This window comes from Martes martes (genome assembly GCF_963455335.1).
Source record: "Martes martes genome assembly, chromosome: 9".
NCBI classification, from domain to species: Eukaryota; Metazoa; Chordata; class Mammalia; order Carnivora; family Mustelidae; genus Martes; species Martes martes.
In genome coordinates, this window is record NC_137896.1 from 4498459 (window position 1) to 4519875 (window position 21417).

A 21417-nucleotide genomic window follows, 5' to 3' on the forward strand; every position below is an offset into this window, starting at 1 on the left:
CGTATCCCCAACTCCTTCATCCTCGTCCGCCAACGGACCCTTGGGCTGCGTCTGTGTCTCGGCCACTGAAAACAATGCTCCAGTAAGCGGAGCGCATACATCTTTTTTTGGGTTAGTGTCTGGGTCCAACGGTAATTCTACTTTTATGTTCGCACACCGTTGCCCCTGCAGTGGGTGTCTGCCTTCCGTGCCCGGCTTCTCTCACTGCCCGTCACGTTTCTGAGGTTCACCCACGTGGGAGCACCCGCCGATGCTTCCACACTCCATTTTGTTTGGACTTCTGGTCATTTTTGCTTCAAGGCTTTAAAAAAAAAAAAACATGGAAATTCCTGGTAATGTGGAAGAGTCCTCTTTTCCCACGGAATGTCTGTTCCCTGTTCTTCAGCTGCAGACGTGAAATGGACCCTGTACAGTTTTCTTTTTAAACTGGGGATTGATGGACGACCTGCGCTCTGTACTTTGGCTTCTTTGGACGCATCAGAAGTCTCGGCCACACTGGGCTCGGGGCCGCCACGCACCCCGGGGGGCTTCAGCCCCAGCCAGCCTGGTTCTGCAGGCTGCCCCAGGCCTACCCGACCCAGTTCACTTTTCGGCGGCTCCCCCTGCCCCAGCCTTGGACTTTGCAGCCCCCGAAGGCCGTCTGTGCCCCAGGCACATCTCTACAGAGCTTTCTCTCTTTGCAGATCAACGACCGACCGTCAAGGTCTGATTTAAGAACGGGCGTCTCTCCGGAGAGACTGTGTTTACTTTCTCAGTGTCAAATTGTTCTTTTATGAGATGATTGCGATAGTAAGTGGTGTTGTCTGGGGGCAGGCAGACCTTTTCTGTCAAGGGCCAGAAAGTAGATATTTTCAGCTTTGCAGGATCTACAGTCTCGGTGACAACGGCCCCTCCAGGCCACGGAACAAGAAAGCCGACCCATGAGTATGTGAATCCATGAGCCGTGTCCCAGTAAAATGTCATTGACAAAAAGAGGTGGCCAGCCCTCATTTAATACATGGCAGTAAAGGTTATATATTTTAAATATTCTTTACTTGTGGGCTCCTGGGTGGCTCAGTTGGTGAAGCATCTGCCTTTGGCTCAGGTCATGATCTCAAGATCCTGGGATCGAGTCCCATATGGGGCTCCGTCCCCGCTCAGCGGGAAGTCTGCTTCTCCCTCTCCCTTTGTCCCTCTGTGCCTCTCATGAACTCTCTTGCAAAAATAAATAAACTCTTTAAAAAAATGTTCAATAATTTAAAAAATGTTCTTTACTCGCAAAAATAAAAATTTAGCAATGATAGAAATTGCCAGTCCCCACAGTGGACACTGTTAGGGCTAATGAAGACTCCCTACCCCACCCCACCCCCGCCTTGCAGTAGGGGTGGTTGGGAGACGTTGGGTAACGAGCCATGAACAGAAGTGACATGCATCACCTCCAGGCAGCACACAGTGACATTTGTCACGGACAGCACTGTCCTCCACCACCATCACCCCCTGCAAACGGTGTGATCACGTGCCACAGGCCTGTTCGGTCACAGAGGGGTGGGGACGGCAGAAGGGACAGGGCCCAAGGATTACTGTCAGGGCCAAGAGGAAGCCAGGGCTCCCGGCCGCAGCAGATGCTGTGGAAATGCTGGAATCAAGAATTTCATTTTTGACATGTCAACTTGGAGATGCCTCTTAGACATCCGAATGCAGGTGTCAGAACGGCACTTGGAAATACGAGTTTATTTTAGAGATTGTAAACAGGACTGCTGGCATGTTTGGTTTCTTGGGCGCAGGGTCTTTAACAGTAATTTAAACATAAAAAAATTACAAAAATATTTTAAAACCTGTAAACATTTGGAAGACTTCACATTTATAAAATCCAAAGACTCTTCTGAAGAATGGGCAGATCTGGCCGTGCTGGGCTCCAGCTCCCCAAGGCGGTGACCTGCCTGAGCTGAGCGGCAGTGGCCCCTTCCCACCGGGCCGAGCCCTACAGTCGGCCACCGTCTCTGCCCTTCCCAGGAGGGTCTGGATCTTGATTTTGCAAGCCGTTGGCCATGGATTGCCTCACTCAAGATACTGTGCTGGAGAGGGAGCTTAGGTATTTCTCCATACCCATTATCTCTACTGAAACTGGGGAAACAAAATAGGGCAGGAGAGTCATGTTTCGAGGAAATTCAGAAGACATATGCTTTTTCTTACACTTGGTGCCTTTTCTCATGTGTTGGAGGGTCACCCTTGCTGTGTCAGCCAGCAGATGAATTTCAGCTGCCACCTGGTGGGCAGCCTGCACACCCAAGTTCAAGGTGGGTCCCTGCGCTGTCTTGGTAGCTCCCTTGGCGTTTGTTGGTGCAAGTGTGTGACTTTGCTCCTGTGTTTCAGTGTGATTATTTTATAAAGAGGAGCAGGAAACAGGGATTGCTGAAACCAGGGATGGGAAGGGAAGGTCTCCCACATTAATGCCATTGCAGCCAGCATGGATTCTCCAGCACAATCTCTCCAGTAATTATATATTCATTTGTCACAAGGAATTGGCTCACGCAATTACGGAGGCTAAGAAGTCCCACGATCTGCATCGGCAAGCTGGAGACTCAGGAAAGCTGGTGATGTAACTCCAGTCCGAGTTTGGGCACCTGGGGGAGCCCAGGGAGCTGGTGGTGTAAATGCGGGTCCAGGGGCAGGAAGACACCGAGAGGAGATGTTCTCGCTCAAGCAGGCAGACAGAAGAAGACGCGACCAATTTCTCCTTCCTTTCTATTCCTGCCTTCCCTGGATTGGGTGAGCCCGCCCCCCGATCAGGGAGGGCAATCTACTCTCTTGGGTCCACTGGTTCCAACGCTGATCTCATCCAGAAACACCCTCCCACACAACCCCCCAGAAACAATGTTTCATCCGGGCACCTCTGTGGCCTGGTCGACTGGACGCGTGAAATCCGCCATCCCGGGGCCGTTAGACCACACGGCACAGCCCTGGGCCAAGCGGGTGCTTACAGGAGGGAAGCTGGATGGTTTTCTGTCTTCTGTCTCGTCTTGAAAACAACAGCAGTAGGAGTCGTGTTTGGAGCTGCGGCGCCGCGTGGTACAGCCCAAGGCAGAGCGTGAGCAGGAACGGGGTGAAAATGTTTTTCCTTTTTGAGAAGAGAACCTTCCTAACGCCATGTCAAGTGGCAGGTAGGATTTTATGTTATTTTATTTTTTAATTTATTTTTTTATTATTATTTTTAAATATTTTATTTATTTACCTGACAGAGAGAGAGCGCAAGCAGGCGGAGTGGCAGGTAGAGGGAGAGGGAGAAGCAGACGCCCTGCCAAGCAGGGATCCAGATGCTGGGGGCGGAGGGGGCGGGGGAGGTTTGATCCCAGGACACTGGGGTCATGACCCGAGCCGAAGGTAGATGCTTAACCAACTGAGCCACCCAGGCGCCCCTGACAGCTAGGATTTTAAACACTAAACTTTCACGCATGTTTTTTTGAAAAGAATTGCCGTTGAACAACAGAGGTGATTGTATTTTATTATAAAGCTACATCGTAAAGACTATATTGGACTGTGAATATCTCAAGGGCTGAGTGGCTCTGACTTGGTCACCAGCAGTACCTTCCTTCTTTCAACAAGTATTAAGCACCTACTGTGTGCCCAATTGCTCTGGAGGCTGTGTATAACGGGAGAAAAGCCAGATGTGATTCCTGGCTGACCAGGAATAGCGAACCATTAGGAGAGTAAGATATGAGTCGGAATGTTGCTTGGAGCCGTGGGGAATTGTGTCGTGATGAGCTGGTACGTGTGTGTTGCTCCGATAGCGTCGAGGACAGAGCGGAGTGAAGGCTGCTCTCAGGCAGGGCCACCTGCTGATCGCTGAGTATGGTTTGAGGTTCAACGGGCACAAGGGGAAGGAAGTCTTGTCAGCTCTGGGATTCCTTCGAGTTTCCACAGAGGCTACAAATCTAGCATGTTGTGATGCCTGGATGCTGGCAGAAGACTCGGGTCTCCGGGGTCAGAGATGAAGCGTTTCAGTGCAGGAACACCAGCCGATGTGCCCTCGGGTCCCCTGGGGCCAGTGTGGTGGGTGCCCCTCCCAGCTAGGACACATGGAGCTTGGGAGCCAGGGCATCTGCAGGACCTGTCCTGCATCCCTCTCTGGCGGACGGGACCAGACAAAGGGCCTGGCAAACAGCACGCGGGGACTGGTGTTCTCGGCGCACCCAGTGCTTTTAGCGTTTAGCTTTTCATTGCTGCTGTAATAAATCATCACGCATTTAGGGGTTTAAAACAGCACCCATTTATCGTTTCCTAGCTCTGGTCAGAAATCCAGAAGGGCACTGTTGTTCTCTGCAGGGTCTCACGAGGCCAACATCGCGGTGTTGGCCAGTCCGAACTCTTCTCTCGAGTCCTGGGGAACTGTCCTCTTCTAAGCTAATTCAGAGTTTTGGCAGAATACTGTTCCATGTGACTAGGAGACTGGGGTCCCCATTTTCTTGCTGGTTTTTGGCCAGGAGGTGTTTGCAGCTTCTAGAACGGTTGCCTTCCTGCTCACGTGGCCGCCATCTGAAAGCACCGAAAATGTGTTAAACCTCCCTCGTGCTTCACATCCCCCGACTTCCCCTTCTGCCTCCAGCCAGAGAACTCTCTCCACTTTCAAGGGCTCCGGTGATTATGCTGGGCCCCCTAGAGTAGCCCAGATAATCCTCCTATCTCCCGGTCAAAGGTGGGCCATGAAACGGGCCCCTCTGTCTCCTCCGAGTGCCAGGTTCTGGGGAGAAGCGTCTGGAATCCTGGGGGCAGGGAGGGGAGTTTTCGAATCCTCCCACTCGTGTGCTCTGGGTGGAGGGAACAGCTGCGTCCGGCACGTGGTTAGCTCTCAGTGAGCTCCCGGAATGTTCCCCAAGTGGTTTTGTGGCACCTCTGGGGTCAGGCAGAGTGGGGCTTGCCATCTGGCCCCATGGCTGCGCGACCGTGGGCTAGTCACTTCGCCGGGTGGAGCTCCCATTGCTGTACCTGTGCGAGGGGCTCAGGTCGGGACTGAGTGCGCAGAGCTGCTCGTGAGAGGCAGTGACCTCAGCGCTGCCCATCGGCGGGCAGACAGGACGGACCCCACCCATCGGTCTGACGCAGAGGCTGGTCGCGGTGCACGCACTAAGAGGCAAGGAACGTGTTTATTACTTACATCATGAGGATTCCTGGAGAGAGCAGGGCAGCTTCCCAGGCCGGTCTTAAAGTGGCTCGAGAGTGCTGGCGGAGGAGACTCCTGGGGTCGAGGTGGTGGCCAAGGGTGGGGCAGGGCTGAGGGTCCCCACACTGTTTGAATGGAGCAAACAGCCTTTTCCTCCCAGCGTGCCCAGATGTGGGCAGAGGAGTGAGCTTCGGCAATGAGGTCGGATCATCACACCGACACTTAGCAGACACCAGTGAATGCAGTCAGCATTAGCTTTGTTTTACCCCCACGCAGCGGCTGCCTAGCCTTCCTTTCCCTGTGAGAGGCAGCAGCCGGCTCGGCCCTGCCCGTGCAGCCCATCTCCAAGGCCCTCGGCACCCCAGCCGCCGGCTCCGGGGCTGGCTCCCCTCCACCGCTCTGTGCTCACCATGCGGCACGAGCGGGTTTTCCTTTGCCCGGTGTTCCCCGATCAACATTCCTGTGTGTCCTCGCCGGAACGTTACAGTCAGACATCGAGAGGCAAGATTTATTTCCTAATTAAACGAGAGCGTCCCGCACCGCAAATCAATCAATCATGCCCACGCACCAGCACAGAGACAACAGGTGATTACTCCCGTGCCTGATTTCTCCGGGGGAACCAGCGGCTCTCTCCGGGGGCCCGGGATTCCAAGGCTACGGCTTATCCAGGAGTTACCATCGAATAACCAGAACCATTACCCACCCATGCAGAACACAGCTTATTAACCGTACGGTCGACTCCCCAGACTAAAGCCCGGTCAGGTCTCCTGCAGGCAATGCAATTACACGTAGCAAGTGTAAAAGCCACATTGATTCGGGGCTCCCTTTTAAAGTTGGAATGAATGGCCCAGAAAGATATTAAAATGTATTTTTTCGTGGGGGTGTGGGGGAGCTTAATTTATTTGAGGATTTTGGAAGGAGCACCTGGATTTCCCTTGAGCCCTAGCAACAACCAGGTCTTACACGTGGTACGTGGTGAATGAATGTGGAGCACCGATTTATAACACCCGAGGACAGCCGAACTCTGTGGAGGCGGGACCCGTGTAGTTCACAACGATGACAGCAAAGGCTTGGCCCCAGCCACCCTTGGCCGCATCCCTTGGCCAGTCGAGACATCTTAACAGACGCCTTCTCGCCAGCATCGCATTTTATCTTCGGCCCATTTCTAAAGAACCTATCCCTTGGCTTCGAGGGATGGGACTACTGTCTTCTGCAGGTGTACATCCTCTGCCAAACCCTTCCTATCCTCATCCCTTGGATGCTCACAGCACCCCACGGGAGTGAGTTGTGTGCACTCATTTCCCAGTCGAAGAAGCGGGGTTCGGGGAGACGGACCACTTGCCCAAAGCCATGTGGTCTGAAGGGGGAGGGTCTGGATCTGAACCCTGCTCTTCACCCAGTCCACGCCCCGTGTCCTCACCTTTCCGCTGACCCAAGAGACGATATACCCAGCCCTTGTGGACTGCTAAGGACAGTCTTCAAACGGCAACTTGAGGTTGAGGGATTGCAAATTATTTTCCTGGCTCTGTCCCCCTGACTTAAAAGGACAGGTGTCACTTGGAATTCTGAGCCAGCTCCTGCGATTTTAAGGAAGGGCTTCCTGAGGGAGATGCTCTACAGAAGGGCTCTGCTCCCTGAGGGGAAGTCTGTGTGGTTCAGGGGAATGTTCCAGAATTCTGGAGTTCTTCAGAGTCTGTGGGGATTCCTTGGGCTCTCCTGAACATAATGGGAATGGGGGGGGGTGTTGTTATTTAGAAATAGCCTGTATTTGTTATCTATTACTGTGTGACAGTTCCACAAATTTGGTGGCTTAAAATATCATTTGTGATGTCACAGCTTCTGTGGGTCAGGAATCCGGGTGCAGCTCAGTCGGGTCATCTGGGTCACGGTCTCTCCCATGGTGTCACCATCTTAAGGCTTCGTGAGAAGGATCAGTGATGTTGGCGGGATTTGGTCTCCTGGGGCCATTGGAGGAGAGCCTCGCTCGGGGGCTCACAAGCTGCTGGACGGTGGTCTCCCTCAGATGCTTGTCATGTGGGCACCTCCAGGGAACATTACACCACAGGGCAGTGGCCCCTGCGTTGTCAGAGAGGGAGGCGGAGGTGGCGGTGTGGGGGAGAAAGTTGGGGGATGGGAGGAGAATGCGGTGAGAGATGGAAGTCACGGCCCTTTTGACCTAACCTGGGGAGTGCTGACAACCTTTTAAGTCCAAACTCTCTTATCAATCCCGAACTCCAAAACACTCCCCAAACAAGAAACGTTAGTGGCAGTTTGATAGCAAAGCTATCAAACTTGCTGGCAAAAACCGGACCCTAACTGAGAAAGAGCTCCTTAGGGTCTTGATTCCATGTGAATATCCTTTTTTTTTAAATTTTAATTTTTATTTATTTATGTACTTTAGAGATAGAGCATGGGGAGGAGCGGAGGGAGAGGGACAAACAGACTCCCTCGAAGAGCGTGGAGCCCGCGGGGCTCCATCCCAGGACCCCGAGGGCACGACCGGAGCCGAAAACCAAGAGTTAGATGCTTAACCGCCGGCGCCACAACGGGAGCCCCTCCATGTGAATATTCTTACGTGTGGCTACAAAATATTAATGGATTTAATTTTGTGTGGCTGCCCCAGGCCTTGCCAGGGAGTATATGCACTATCTGAAATCCACGAAGTCCTAAATTCTCGAACAGGTGTGGTCCCAGGCTTTGGACGCTGGACACCTTGTGCCCACTGGGGCCCCGATGCTCGGGAGTACTTGAACGTGCATCGAGAGGAGCTGTGTTTTCTCGTAGTCCTGTTCCATTCGATCATGCAATTCTCTTGTAATTCAAACGCTGGAGTTTCCAATTTGTCTTGCACGGAGAGACGCTTGTGACAGATCCCATTCGGAGGCCCCAACCCAATTATGCTTTGCATCGTTTCAGACGCCACCCAGTTAGACCGAGGCCCATCTGGACGTTCGTGGCTGTGATGGATTCCAGCATTGTGGACACAAGTTCACCAGCCTCGCCTCGACCTTGGAAATGTTGTGGTATTTTACAGTGTGTGGTGACATTTATGAACCCATTTGGGCACCCACAAAGAGGTTGATTTCCATAGATTAAATGTCAAGTTTGAAACCATCCAGGGTAATTGAATCGCAGAGTGTCGTCCACTTAGATTCTCAGCTGGGGCTGTTGACTGGACGTCTGGGCTATGCGATGAGCCCCAGGGGCAGCCCTGACACCTTCGGGCAGACAGAGGCCAGGGGGATGCGGTGGGCGTGAGGAGGGTCAGGGCAGTGGAGTCTGACGTCCACCAAAGTGTTGCCTCCTTTTTACTTTTAAAATAAAACACACGTGTGGTTACTTGGTAGATAAATTATTAGAGGCAGATAAAACCCCACCAACTGAGGTTTTCAAGCTGTTGGTTAGTTCATAAAACCTGCGTATTGACATGTGAAAAGGGTGAAGAAGAATTTGTACTTGGACACAAGTTAAGTACGAGTCATTTAAGGGGATTGAACGCGTGTCCACAAACCTGCAGTAAAGCTTCATTTAAATTAAGGAGTAGCAAAAAGCATTAAATAGTTTCCTAGAAACGTAAATGTCTTTGTGTTCTCATTGTCCAAAGGGTACGTGCGCCGTCCGACCTGGAGTCTCTCCCGCTCTTTTAAATTTTTAGAACTTACCGCCCCCGTGCTGTACATGCCATCCCTGTGATGTATTTATTTTCTAACGGGACGTTTATACGTTTTGACTCCCTTCACCCCTTCTCTCCCTGACCACCACCAATCTGTTCTGTTTCAGCGAGTGTGGTTCCTTTAGATTCCAGAGAAGGGAGATGCTACAGTGCTCGTCTTTCTCTGTCTGCCTCCATCGCTTAGCGTGATGCCCTCAAGGTCCATCCACGCTGTCGTGAGTGGCATATGCGAGCACAGCTCGCATCTTCTTTATCTGTTCATCTCTTGATGGCCACTTAGCATATTTCCGTACCTTGGCTCTCATAATTAATGCTACAATTGACATGGGGGAGCAGGTAGCTCTTCGAGATGGAGATTTTGTTTCCTTGGTCTATATAGCCAGACGCAGGCTTGCTGGGTTCCATGGCCGTTCTGTTCTGAACTTTTTGAGCACCTCCACACTGTTTTCCTCAGCGGCTGGATCAGTGTGCATTCCCAGCCACCGTGCACGAGGGCTGATCTCTCAGGTGTGTCTTCTCTCGAGAAACTAGAGTTGAGCAGACGTGGCGCGACTCTGGAAGTGCCCATTGCCTCCAGCAGTACCCAGCAGACGTGAGAGGCACGACAGCCTCAAAAACCTTTACAGCCCTGGCTTGTGGTCTTTCTGGAGGCTTGTCCTTGTGGCGGGGTGGCCTGCTCAGCCCCACCCCGGGCATCTGTGTCGACAGTATCCACTGACCCGTCTCGCTAAACTCAGGCTGCCGGTCCACATAGACCGGTCAGTTAAAATCAGAATTAAAGTCACACCGGCAAGTTTCAGAGGAGTCGAACCAGGCGTGTTGAATCCCTGTCCCGGCTTGGTCAGGATGCCTGCAGGAGTCCAGACAGGTCAAGGGAGCCCGTCTTTTTTTGCTGCCAAACGGTTACGGGCGTGCGCGCGATGGACACTGGCTCTCCGATTCGTTTTATGAGGAGGAATTAGAATTAGAACAAAAAACAACACCTGCCCCCGGCAGCCCATCCCAGCCCGCAGGTGTCTGCTGCCCCACACCTGGCGGTTAGACGGAGCCGCGATCCTAGTGGGCTCGATGATCGGCGCCGCACCGTCGTCCTTCCCGGCTGCTCTGCTTGGCCGGTGGTGACATCTGATCCCAATAACCCCACCGGGTTTCTTCAAGAGCAGAGACCTCGCTTGCAGGGATCACCAAGAGGCCAAAACATTAGGTCCGCAAGGGGACAGGCTTGGCCACGCATCACGTGTCTAGTCTACACCAGGGCGATTGGAAACATCTTGGGAGTTGAATGGGCTGCGCGATCTGTTCTCATGGAGACACGGCCTGCGTCAAGACCAGTGAGAGACACGGGCTCGGGGGAGGGTGTTTTCTGGGCAGGGGAGGAGAGAAGGAGGCACCCTGTGCCCCGTGCTGTTCTCATCTCCTGGTCTGCACCCTGAAGGACCCCCCCACCCACACACACCTGGGGGCTCTAGAGGAACGGAAGAGGCTGAAAGTCCGCAGTCACGGTCAGCGGGACTGTGCTCCGCCCGACACCTGCAGGATAGAGCCCTTCCTTGTCTCTTCCTGGCTTCTCGTGGTTTGCTGGCAATCCCTGGCCTTCCTTGGGTTGTAGGCACGTTGCTCCGCTTCCTGCCCCGTCACCCTGTGGCCTCCTCCCTGCCTGTCTGTTCTTCCCACGTCCTTCTCCTCTTGCTACGAGGACGCCCATCCTGTCGGATTAAGGGCCTACCCTCCTCCAGGATGACCGCTCTCTGTTCAACTAATTACATCTGCAACGACGCTGTTTTCTATTTCGGGTCACATTCACAGGTACGAGAGGTTAGGACTTTGACAGCTTTTTAAGGGGGCGTAAGGGGGCACAGCTGCACCTGTAACACCTTGCTTCTCTTTTTCTCAACACTTAAAGAGCTCTGACATTTCTCCTTCAGATGTGTGGTCTGGGGTGGCGGGTGGGATGTGAGCTATGGTGACTACGGGACTTCTTGGGGGCTGTGGGGGCCCCCGTGGCAGGAGCTTGGTGTGGGCACCCCGCTCCGATAACAAGGCTTCCTGAAGGGGCTGCTTCTCTTGCCTTCTGGCTTTTACAGGGGGAAACCTGAGTTCGGGGAGTGCTGTGGGGGGACAGAGAGCCAACTAGGTGGCTGGGGGTAAGTCTTGCTGTGTGGCTCTGTTCTTAGTACTCGAGTAGCTGGCTTGGAAGGGGTCTGTAGCCAGTGCCGTGGAGCAGGAAGGCTGCTCACTGCAATCCCATTCCGGAGGTTTTCAGAGAAAAACGTCTCCGAACACGAGAGGCTCTTCGGCCGGGGGCTTCTAGGACTTAGAGGCTCTGAGCCCCCCTAGCAGGGGACAGCCCAGATTCAGCAGGACTTCCGTCCCCCTGCTGTCTGGTGCCCTCAATCCATCTAGAAATCTAGAATCCATCTAGAATCCATCTAGAAACCGGCTAGAGAGGTCAGTGCTTGGGGCCGGGGGAAGGTTCTAGATGAGGGATTCTTGGGTTGGTAAAGCACGTCCATCCACACCGGGATAGGAAGGTCAATAGGAGAAGTTTGGGTGGGTGGGTTTTATGGGTGGACTGCACCCTACAGAAGTGCCCCTGGGCCCCAGTGAAGTAAAGAGGGAGGAACCCACCCTGTGCCCACTCCAGCTCTGAAGAAGGCATCGAGCTCTGCTACTCAGAAACCTACACAAACCAGCTTCCAGAAGCTTCTACCAAACGCTCTCCTTTCTTGCTCCTTGGGGTCTGGGTGGAGGGGCCTGTAGGCATGCGGGCTTTTCCTCCTGGCCCTCTCACCAATGGATGCCTCCGTTTCCACCCCTGTGTCCGTCCCTCATTTGTAGCACCTGGATCAAAGCCTCAAGGTTAATGTTAAATGTCTACGGTGGAAGGAAGATGGCCTGGCTGGCCAGCTCAGCGGCCATCTGTGCTGTGACAATGTGGCCAGGACAGGTAAGGGGGAGTGGGTAGGTTTTAACAGAGCCCGGGAGACCCAACCTTTCCAGGAAATCTAAGCTCGGTGGCAAATCTTGGGCTCATTTCTGCCTTTAAAGCTGTTGGCTTATTGCAAATATCCTGGGAAAGGAGGATGGAGGCATTAAGCAAGTGCTCTGTTCCTCCTGAAAAGCAGGTCCAGGACCATCTGGGTGCGGAGACCCCATCAACAATCTTGTTACAAACAGGCGGTGAGAGGTATAGGATCAAAAGTAGAAAAAGACCTAGACAAAATTTTGTTTTTAAAATTAAATCAAGTTATTCTTTTGAAAAACCATACTTAGAATTCCCAAAGCATATAAAAAAAATCAGAGATTTATTTTGCCTTATTCATTATATAAGCCAAGAATGAGTGCATGACGAGAATGTTCTGGAAGGGAGGGTTGAAGGGTTATTTCCTATTCTTTGCAACATCCGCTGAGCAAGTGTGGAGGGCAACTCCGTCTGCAGAGGGACCCCGGGGGGGGGGAGCCCCTCTTCCTGGTGGTGGACACTGGGTGCCTGGTGGTCGATCCGCTCTTGCCCAGGGCCCGCCGGCCGTCTGGACTCAGTGGATGCCTTGTTTGGGCCAGCCTAGCTCTCTGGCATACGCCCCCTTGCAGCTTCTGATCTCATAATCATGCTCTAGACACTTGTTCAGGCCTGGCACCCGTGATCTCCAGCCGATGAAGCCCTGGGTCGTCTTCGGGACTGGGGGGGACGGAAGCACCTAGAATGGAAAGGCGGGGGGTTTAGCCACCCGGGGCCACAGTGACATGAGGGTTGTCCATGAGGCCTCAGGATCGGCGTGGGAGGCCTGATGGGGAAAAGACAGGAAAGAAAATATCCCGAATTGAGGGGCGCCGAGGGTACGCGCGCTCCGATCAGCTGGATCCCGAGACTCCCTTCTGCCCGCAAAAGTCACGATCGCCGAATGTGTTTCTTTATCTGGTCACGCTTAACACGTTCATTCATGACCTCCCGTGAAACAATTTACATTTGACAGAAGAGTAGAAAGGGGGAAAGAAGTGAGGTGTAGAAATATCAAACACTACGGTGCACACCGCCCTCCATAAAAGCCAGAGCAACGTCGTCCGATGGCGTCCCGACGCTTCGGACTCTGCAGGTTTGGCTCGGAAGGCTTCACGGTAGGCGGACGTGCACACCCACGCACGCCCCAAACGGTAGGGACCAAGGAATGAAAAGCAATGGAATTTAATTAAAAACCAAAGGGAAACGAGGTTCTGCCTGAGATGAAAGAAACACAGTTGCATTTGTCAATTCCTTGGACAGACTTGAAATACTTGGAAAACGAGGGCAAATGTTCAGGCTGTCTCTCCCCTTCCGTTCGAAACGATGTTCTCGGTTCTGCTTTCACAGGGCGATGTGAATGAAGACAACCGGGGGAATATTTGTTCCGACAGGAGAACTGAGACGGGGTGGTTTCGGATACTTGGGATTATGAGCACAACCTCAGCACGAGGGGACTGCGCGCGAGGCAGCAGCGGCGGCGGCCGTGGGGGGCGTCCCGGCCACTGGCACACAAAGCCCCCAAACATATGTTTTCGATGAACCGCTAAAATTAATCTCCCGAGAGGCCACATTCAGGGAAGGTCATCAACAAATGCGGGAGGGGCTGGTGCTTCCCTGACTGTCCGGATGGGCCCTTGGGACACAGACTCACTTCCAAGTCTGCCTCCAGCCCGTAAGGGAGATGCGGGGGAAAACGGCCCTGGGATGTCGGCTTTCATGCACCGGGTTAGCAGAGAGAGGAAAACACGCGGTTGACCAGGGCCTTGTGGGAGAACAGGCTGGTTCGTTGTCTGTGAAGGGCGACTAGAGCAATTATCTACCAAAAATGAAAATGCAAACATCCTTTGACCTGAAATGGAGCTCCCAGGCACCGGTGCTAAGACAGCCTCGTATCTGAGTCTAACACGCGGGGTAGGTCAGTGTGTTCTGAGATGGGACACGCTGAACAGAAACTGCTAAGAGAAAAAAGGTGCATAAAATACACAAAATATGGTATAATTAGTGCAACAAGGGAAAGAGGGCTAAAGGTCCACACAACACCTTGCCTGTGCGTGTCCCGTCTCCGGAAGGGGGTGTTGGAAACGGAGAGTGGGGCGGGGGATGCTCTTCAGAAAATGCCTTTTGGGGTAGAGGACACCTGTTAAAACAGATCGATTTTAAAGGCTCTAGCCCCCCAAAGAAGGGATGGGAGGAGGAAGAAGGGGACCATTTCTTTAGGAAGGAAGGACATTCAGTACCTGGACCGAGGTCCTTGTCCCCGAGGCCCTCTGCTTCAGTTTTCCTGGGACAAAGGGGGTTTGGTGGTGATTACATCTACTTCTAGGGTCACGGTGGAAATAAGATGACCATGTAAAGTACTCAGTACGGTGAGCAACCACGACCCCGTAACGAGAACCAGCATCTTTTGCGGGTGCTAGATAGAGGCATTGTGAGACATCCAGAAGGAGCTCCCTAAGATGCTAACCACGGTCAGGGCATATATTATTTTAATTTATCATTTTGCTGTATTTCTAAAATATCAGCGAATCTGTACTGCTGGATAGTCGGTGGGGGAGACACTCTCAGCATATCTCAGTGGAGCATAGTCGTTCATTCAGCCATCAGACGTGCACCCGCCGAGCACTCTCCACCGAGCACTCTCAACTGAGAACTCTCCACTGAGCCCTCACCACTGAGCCCTCACCACTGAGCACTCACCACCAAGAACTCCCACTGAGCACTCTCCACCGAGCACTCACCACCGAGCACTCAGCACTAAGCACTCTCCACAGAGCACTCACGTGTGCCAGCCACTCTGTCAGACCCCAAATGCATCAAGAAAAGAACATTTGTAGAGCCTACCTCCTCCCAACCCCGGCCACCTTCGGTGTGAGTTTTCATCCCTTCTTCCCATCAGGACACAGAACTGCTTTGTCTGTAGCCTGTCAGAGGACAGAATCCAGGACCAAAATCACGGGCCCATGAAGGGAGGCCTGGGGATGTACCTAGCTCAGCAGTTTCTGGAGACATCTGACCCATGTCCATGGCTGACTGGTCAGAGGTGGGAAGACCATCACGTCTTCTCCCCTGTGGGATTGCTGGTCGCTCACTCGGCAATCACAGGGATCTTTCAGAAAGGCAGTCCTCACCATGTCACAGCACTGATTTCCCATTGCAGACTAGGCTCAACTCCTTCCTCAGGCCCCAGGGTCCAGCGGGATTTGGCCCTGCCCGTGTCTCCATCCGCCTCCCTTCCCTTCCCACTCTGACCCACCCCCGGCTCACTGAACTCCAGCTTCATGGCATCCCTTGCTGCCCCTGAAATATACCAAGCTCTGTTCTGCCTCAGGGTCTTTGCACATGCTCTTCTCTTTGGCTGGAAAGCCTTTCCAGGGCTGGATCCTTACCATCCTTCAGTCCTAGCTCCGTGGGCACCAGCCCTTCCCCTGTTGCCCTCCAAAACCTCAGCTGTCTCTCACCTCCATGGCATCTAACATAGCAAATGACAATATTGTTGTTGGGGGCAGGGGTCCTCGTGGCTCAGTCGGTGAAGCGTCTGCCTTCAGTTCAGGATCCTGATCCTGGGGTCCTGGGATTGAGCCCCATGTCTGGTCCCCTGCTCAGCAAGGAGTCCGCTTCTCCCTCTCCCTCTGACTCCCCCACTCATGCTCTCTCTCTCGTGCACGTGCACGTGCTCTCTCTCTAAAATAAATAAGTGAGATCTTAAAAGAAAACCCCAGTTTTGTTGAATTTCCTGTATCATGGTGGCCTCTCCTGCCACTTCCCCGCCCCCAACCCAGACTTGTGGGCTGGGGTCTTGTCTTCTTGTTTGCCACTGTTTACCCCACCGAGTCCCTGGCACCTGCTAGCAGCCAGCCATCCCCATCGCTCCTAAAAGTGCCAGAGATGGTTCCAGATCCTTCACAGGCATTATCCCACAGAACCCTGACACCACTTGCCGAAGTGGGTACTTTCGTGAACCCCCACTGTACGCGGGAAAAGGGGACATGGGGCCATTGAGTCACGTGCAAGACCACACGGAAGGTGAGCCACCAAGCAGGATTTGGGTCTGGAGAGTCTGAGCCAGAGCCCAGCCCCTGGTAATACCTGCTGAACGACTGGCCCGACCCCGTCATTCTCCTGGCTTCCTTCCGCTTCTGCAGAGCTGAACGCCGGGACTCCTGCCTGTATGGAGACCGGGAACCCGACGGGCTCCCCGCTGGAGGGCTCGGAAAGGCTGTGCCAACTGGCCTCCCCCCTGCCGGCTGCCACTCTGTTTTCACCTTCGGCGGTTGGCTTTGTGCCCCTGGAGCGAACACCCTTATTTCTTACTTAGGAAAACAAGGATTCAAAATGACTTTGCGAACCTTGATGTATTTCTCCACCGGGGTCACGGGCCGGATGCGGAACCGCTCCGGAAGCTCGATTTTGGGCTTTGGGGTGGGGGGTTCTTCTTCACCTTTGAGCAGCTGCAACATAACCCCAGAGACGGGCAGCGTCAGACTGAGGTTCGTGGGAGCCTTCCCTGCATCGCCCCCCTGAACGCGGCACTTTGCAGGTGACCTAAACCGCGCTGAGAAACGTTCAGTAGCTTGGTGCAACCCACAGTAAGAAAGGGGCTGAGCGGGGACTGGTTGGTGGGTTCGCTCAGGCTCCCCATACAGCCACCCACCGCTGTGTCCTCTACCACCTTTGGGAACCTGCTAATTTACACTCCTGAGTCATAATTGGAGAAAATTTCACAGGTTACGGACTCAAATAAATAATTGCCAACAAGGTTTTAGGGCCAATCTTTAAAATATTAGAGGAGAGCTCCCACCCCCCCTTTTAATTTTGAAAGCAATTTCGAACTCTTTGAAATCCCAATTTAATTACATATAAGGAATATTAATATAGACTCTTTTTATGCATTTTATATTAATAAGGACTCATTTTATGCATAACATTTCAAGTTGTATAACTCTGTAAGTATTAAAAAAACCTCATTAAGAATGGCATAATTTCAAAGTTGGGGGGATGGGGTTGAATTACAAATGGGGTTATGCTGCCTTGAATCATGAACGTTTTGAATTATGCAAGTCTTATGTGTTCTGCATCCTTCCAAGGAAATGTGCCTTCTGGGTGTCATGTCCCGGAGGTGGTTTGAAAGGTTGTAGTCTGGTGGCCGCCGTCCCACTGAAGCCCATATGGGCATTTGGTATCTGCATGGTGTTTTATACAACTGAGCCACTGTTCTAGACTCAGATTTCATTTAAACATGGGGATTTCTGGACTCTTTTGAACAATGGGAATATGGAGTTATCCTCTCTGCAAGCTCAGCCCTCGGCTGGGCTGATGGGGGCTCCCCCTGCGTGGGGCTGGGGGATTCTTTGTGGACATCCCTACGGCTCCCTGTTCATTTCACCTGGTCTTTTTCCTGCTCTTGTTACCCAGCTGGCTTAGGAAAATACCAAGAACATCTTCCCAGGAATCCCTCACACATCCGCCTGGCTTCTACTTCTCATCCGGTCTGGACTTCCCCGTCGCCCAGGGAGGCAGCTGAGGACTCTCATCCCTCTTACAGATGGGGCAGCCCGAGGCCAAGTGGCCCTGGAATCAGACAGACTCGCTTCTCCTTTTGGTGTCTGCCTTTGTTAGTTATATGACTTTGCGACTCTCTGAGCTCAATTTCCCAATCTACAAAACGAGCGTCAAACAGCCCCCTCCTCTGTGCCAGGGTCGTCGTGCAGATTAAATGAGCTGGTTCCGATGAAGTACCGGGAGGACGCCTGGCACGTAGTAGGTGCTCAATAAATTAGTGAAAGGACGGAGCCTGTAGGTTTCAGTTCGCGGTCTTCATATGCAACACTAACTTTATTCTTGGGAAGTCTATGCCTCCTTATCATTTATTCCTTGAAATAATCAATTCAATAACCCCCGGGCTTATCAAATTTATATTTACCTCCTCGAGAGGGGTTGTTAAAAATCCCCAGTTCTGGGCCCAGTTCTGTCGTGCTTCAGTTTCAGACTTCAGGCGGTATTTCCTGAAAAAGAAAGTTCCCAAGTGCTGGACGGTATTCGAAAAAGGTCAAAGTAGCAAACCCTACTGTCCCCTGGGGAACAGTTTACGTATTTTTAATGCCCATTGACTGAATGATGACTCTGCACCAGGAAGGGAGTTGAGTGCGAGGGAGCAAGAGTCCCTTGAGGGAGACAGGTGTCAAGAGGAGGTCCTGGTTGGGTGGCGCACTGGGGAGAAGATGGCACTGGGGGCTGGGTCTGCCTGAGGGGCCGTCTAGGGACAAGACTCCTCATTTTGGTGAAGTGAGTGAGGCGGGGTGAGTGAGGTTTCTGGGGTGTAAAATTTAAGGGGGTGCACCCTCCCAGGGTCCTGCAAGTGCTGAGCGGGCCCTTGCATGACCTTGAGAATGAGCCCTCCTTAAATGTTGCCCACCAGGGGGCCCCACTTGCCCCGCCCTAATCCTGACCCTGCTTTTGCTCCACATTCAATATTATTTCTATATAGTGACCTGCTCGTTGAGAGCTGGTGTGTCGCATTTTGCAAACGTCTAATTTAACATTCACTCTTTCATTGTCAAGTTTCTTTTCCCATTTCGGAAATCAGGATCTGCCCCCCACCCCCATCTCCCAGTGTCTCAAAGTTTTGGAGGTCCCTCAATGAGCTTTTTGCCCTGGGCACTGAGCATCTAAACCAGAGTCTAGTCTAACGGAGATGTAACGTGAGCGCAAACACCAGCTGTGTACATAATTAACAACTTTCTAGCAGCCACACTTCAAAAAAAAAAAAAAAAGTGAAGGTTAGTAGATGAAGTTCATTTTTACTATTACTTTTTGGGGGTGTGAAATCTTTGAAATCTAGTGTGTATTTCACATTTGCAGTTCATTCCAATTTGGACCAGTCACATTTTAAGGACTCAATAGCCACTTTGGACATTGGACTGAAAAATAGTCTAAAGGTTGAACCAGCTCTCTTCACAGGGGATGGGCCATCTTCTTTGGGTCTTGAAGGATGCATAGGAGTTCATCTGGTGGAGAAGGGCGGAAGGACCATTTTACACTGACAGAACATACCTGCTATGGTGATTTTGTACATATCCAAGTAGGAGGTACTTGGATAAAGACAAAGATTAAAAAGATTAATAGTTGTATATTTTATGCCAAATGATACTGGCTTTCCATCGACAAGTGTGACACAAAGTTTCCTACAAAAATAAATTTGAGTGAAACAAAGCCAGTTTAAAGAAAAATATGAAGAGGTTAACACAGGTTTTACAAGGAAATGGCAAAAATCAGAGAGATGGCAAATAAGAGAACTCAAGTTTAAGAAGTAAACAGCTCTGCTTTACTGCTACTAAACTTTACTTACTTGCATCCAAATTAGTAACCTCCCATATTGGTTAAAACTTCAAAGAAATGGTATATTTAGCAATTCAATAGAATGTCAAATAAAAACATCCATTACAAATGTCTGCTCAATATAAGTCTTTTAGAAAAAGGATTTTTTAAGTTAAAATTTCTTACCAGTTTAAAAAGCAGGAGAATCAAGAGAATGTAAAAGGCTTATTTATCGCTCATTCACATTGAACAAATATTAAGATTTTTGTTTTCCTTTTTATAAAAAAATTCGGTAAATCTTAAAAATAACATTTTAGTCGGCTCTCAACAAGCAAAGCTTTGCAGATGGTTGTAAAGCCAGATGTAGTTATCTTTCATCTTTAGCTGTGCGCCTGGGAGAAGAGGGAGAAAGGCTTTCTGGTCGCGCTCACGTCCCTAACATCGCCCCGACCACCTCCAGCGCACTGTCCTCCCCGCCCGGAGGTCGACCACCTCCAGGACTCGGAGGGGAAACTGAGGCCGCCAGGTATGTGCCCTTGAGGTGGGAACGGCCCAGCCCACCTGGGCATTTACCAGATCTCGTCCTGGGCCACGAGGTTCATGCGCTCGGCCGCAGCGGTGCTGAGAGGTTTCTGCGCCATGGGGGCTGGGGCTGGGGCTCAGCGTCTCTCGTCGCCAGGGAGACCGGTTGCCCAGCAACGCGGGACGCGGAGGCGGAGGCGCCGCTGCACCTGGCGCGGGGCGGGGCCGCGTCCTCGTGCCTGCTGCCAGCCTCTGCGCCTCTGAGCCCCTCGCCCTCCTCCCTGCCCATCTGGCTGGCCCTGGGGGCAGAAGCCTCCCTTCTGCGCGAGAAGCCCTGGGGAAACCTCCACACCTAACGGCCCGGTCCCTTTAAAATTCAGGCCTACCTGTGAGGCACGTATGCACACGGACAAGTGTACCGATCCGAAGGGTACCAAGCTTCTTGCATTCTGTCCTGGAGAACACACCCCTGCGACCCCTGCGACCCCTGCCACCCCTGCCACCCCTGCCTGGGTTAGGAAATGATCACCGTTCGGTTCCACTCCCGAGGAGGACTCCATCCTGCCGCAGCCTGTCTGGGGCCCGCGGTTTTGACCACCGCGATGCTGTTCTGAGTACCCCTGTCCGTGGCTTCGGGGGAACACACGCATGCCTGTGTGTCGGCATTCACTCTTTAGAACAACCCCCCGGTGAAACTCAGATAAGACGGCCGCCCACCGCACAGCCACACTCCCCTTCCTGCCCATCCACACCAACCCCTCAAAATGGGGGTGCTCAATCGTTTGTTGACTGACTTATTGACCCAAAGGCTTCCACCATTGCACGTTGTCATAGGTCTAGAACTGGAAAATGGGTCTAATGTCAGTGAGTGGACAGACAGCACGGGGCAGGGGGCAAGCACGGGATCCGCTCGTGCCCAGAGCCTCCTGGGACTGAGCGACCAGAGGCGGCATGCTTCTGCTGACCTGTGGGTTCGCTCCCTGAGAATTACCGCGGCCACCAGGAGAGGGCACGGATGTCCGTGATTCTCTCGCATGTCTCACAACCTTCCTCTCTCTGACCTCCTTCCTCCCTTGTCAACAGATTTGCGCCTTTATGGGGCTGTTTGGACGATGTATTTTCGTATAACAATGCTCCCCACACTCAAGGCATGTGATGCTTTTCTTGGTTGTTGGAGGTGCTGGGTAGAGGCCCCAAATTGGGGTGATCGTTTTTGCCCACTCAGCCAAAATAGTGAGGGGACAGGGAGGGCCTGGGAGGAGAGTGGATGGGTTGATTCATGAATGTGTAACACGCTATGCCCATGGCCAAAGCAAGCTGGCGGGCCGGCCGGTTTGGCACAAGGTGAACACATGTCCCGGTGGGCCTGGGGTTTTCTTTCTGGCCTTTTCTGTGAGGCTGCCATTCTTCCAACAGGGGGTCGGTCACCTGGAAAGATGTGACTAGTGGGTGGCCGGGGAGAGGAGGGTCCCTCATGTAGGAGGGTCAAAGTCCGCTTCCCCCTTGGGAAGCTTCCAAGATGATTCTGTTAAAATAATTAAGAATAAATTCATTTACCCACTGTCTCTATGTGCTGGGCACTGAGAATTCATTCATTCCAAATGTTTGCTGAGCACCTCTGATGTACCTGGGGATCTCAGAGGAGACGAGACCCTGCTAAGTCACTGTCCCCGCCCTGGGGGACGGGCCGATGTCTCCGGAGGGAAGACGGACAAGGAAGCAAGTGGACAAAGGCACACACACTCAGGTCAGGGAGAGATGCATGCCGCA

General features: G+C 52.4%; 1 protein-coding gene across 2 annotated transcripts; it reads right to left on the minus strand.

The window, feature by feature from the left end:
- Nucleotides 1-12346: 12346 nt before the first annotated feature.
- CIMIP1 (ciliary microtubule inner protein 1) lies at nt 12347-19766 on the minus strand (the record flags this gene model as incomplete). Of its 2 annotated transcripts, none has more annotated exons than XM_080814104.1 (4): nt 12347-12508; nt 16158-16259; nt 17732-17813; nt 19699-19766. In XM_080814104.1, 4 exons carry the CDS (start codon nt 19764-19766, stop codon nt 12347-12349), a joined length of 414 nt encoding a protein of 137 aa, XP_080670230.1. The 2 variants fall into 2 exon arrangements, with proteins under 2 accessions (XP_080670230.1, XP_080670229.1); XM_080814103.1 differs by having other exon boundaries at nt 16149-16259.
- Between the last annotated feature and the right edge of the window lie 1651 nt (nt 19767-21417).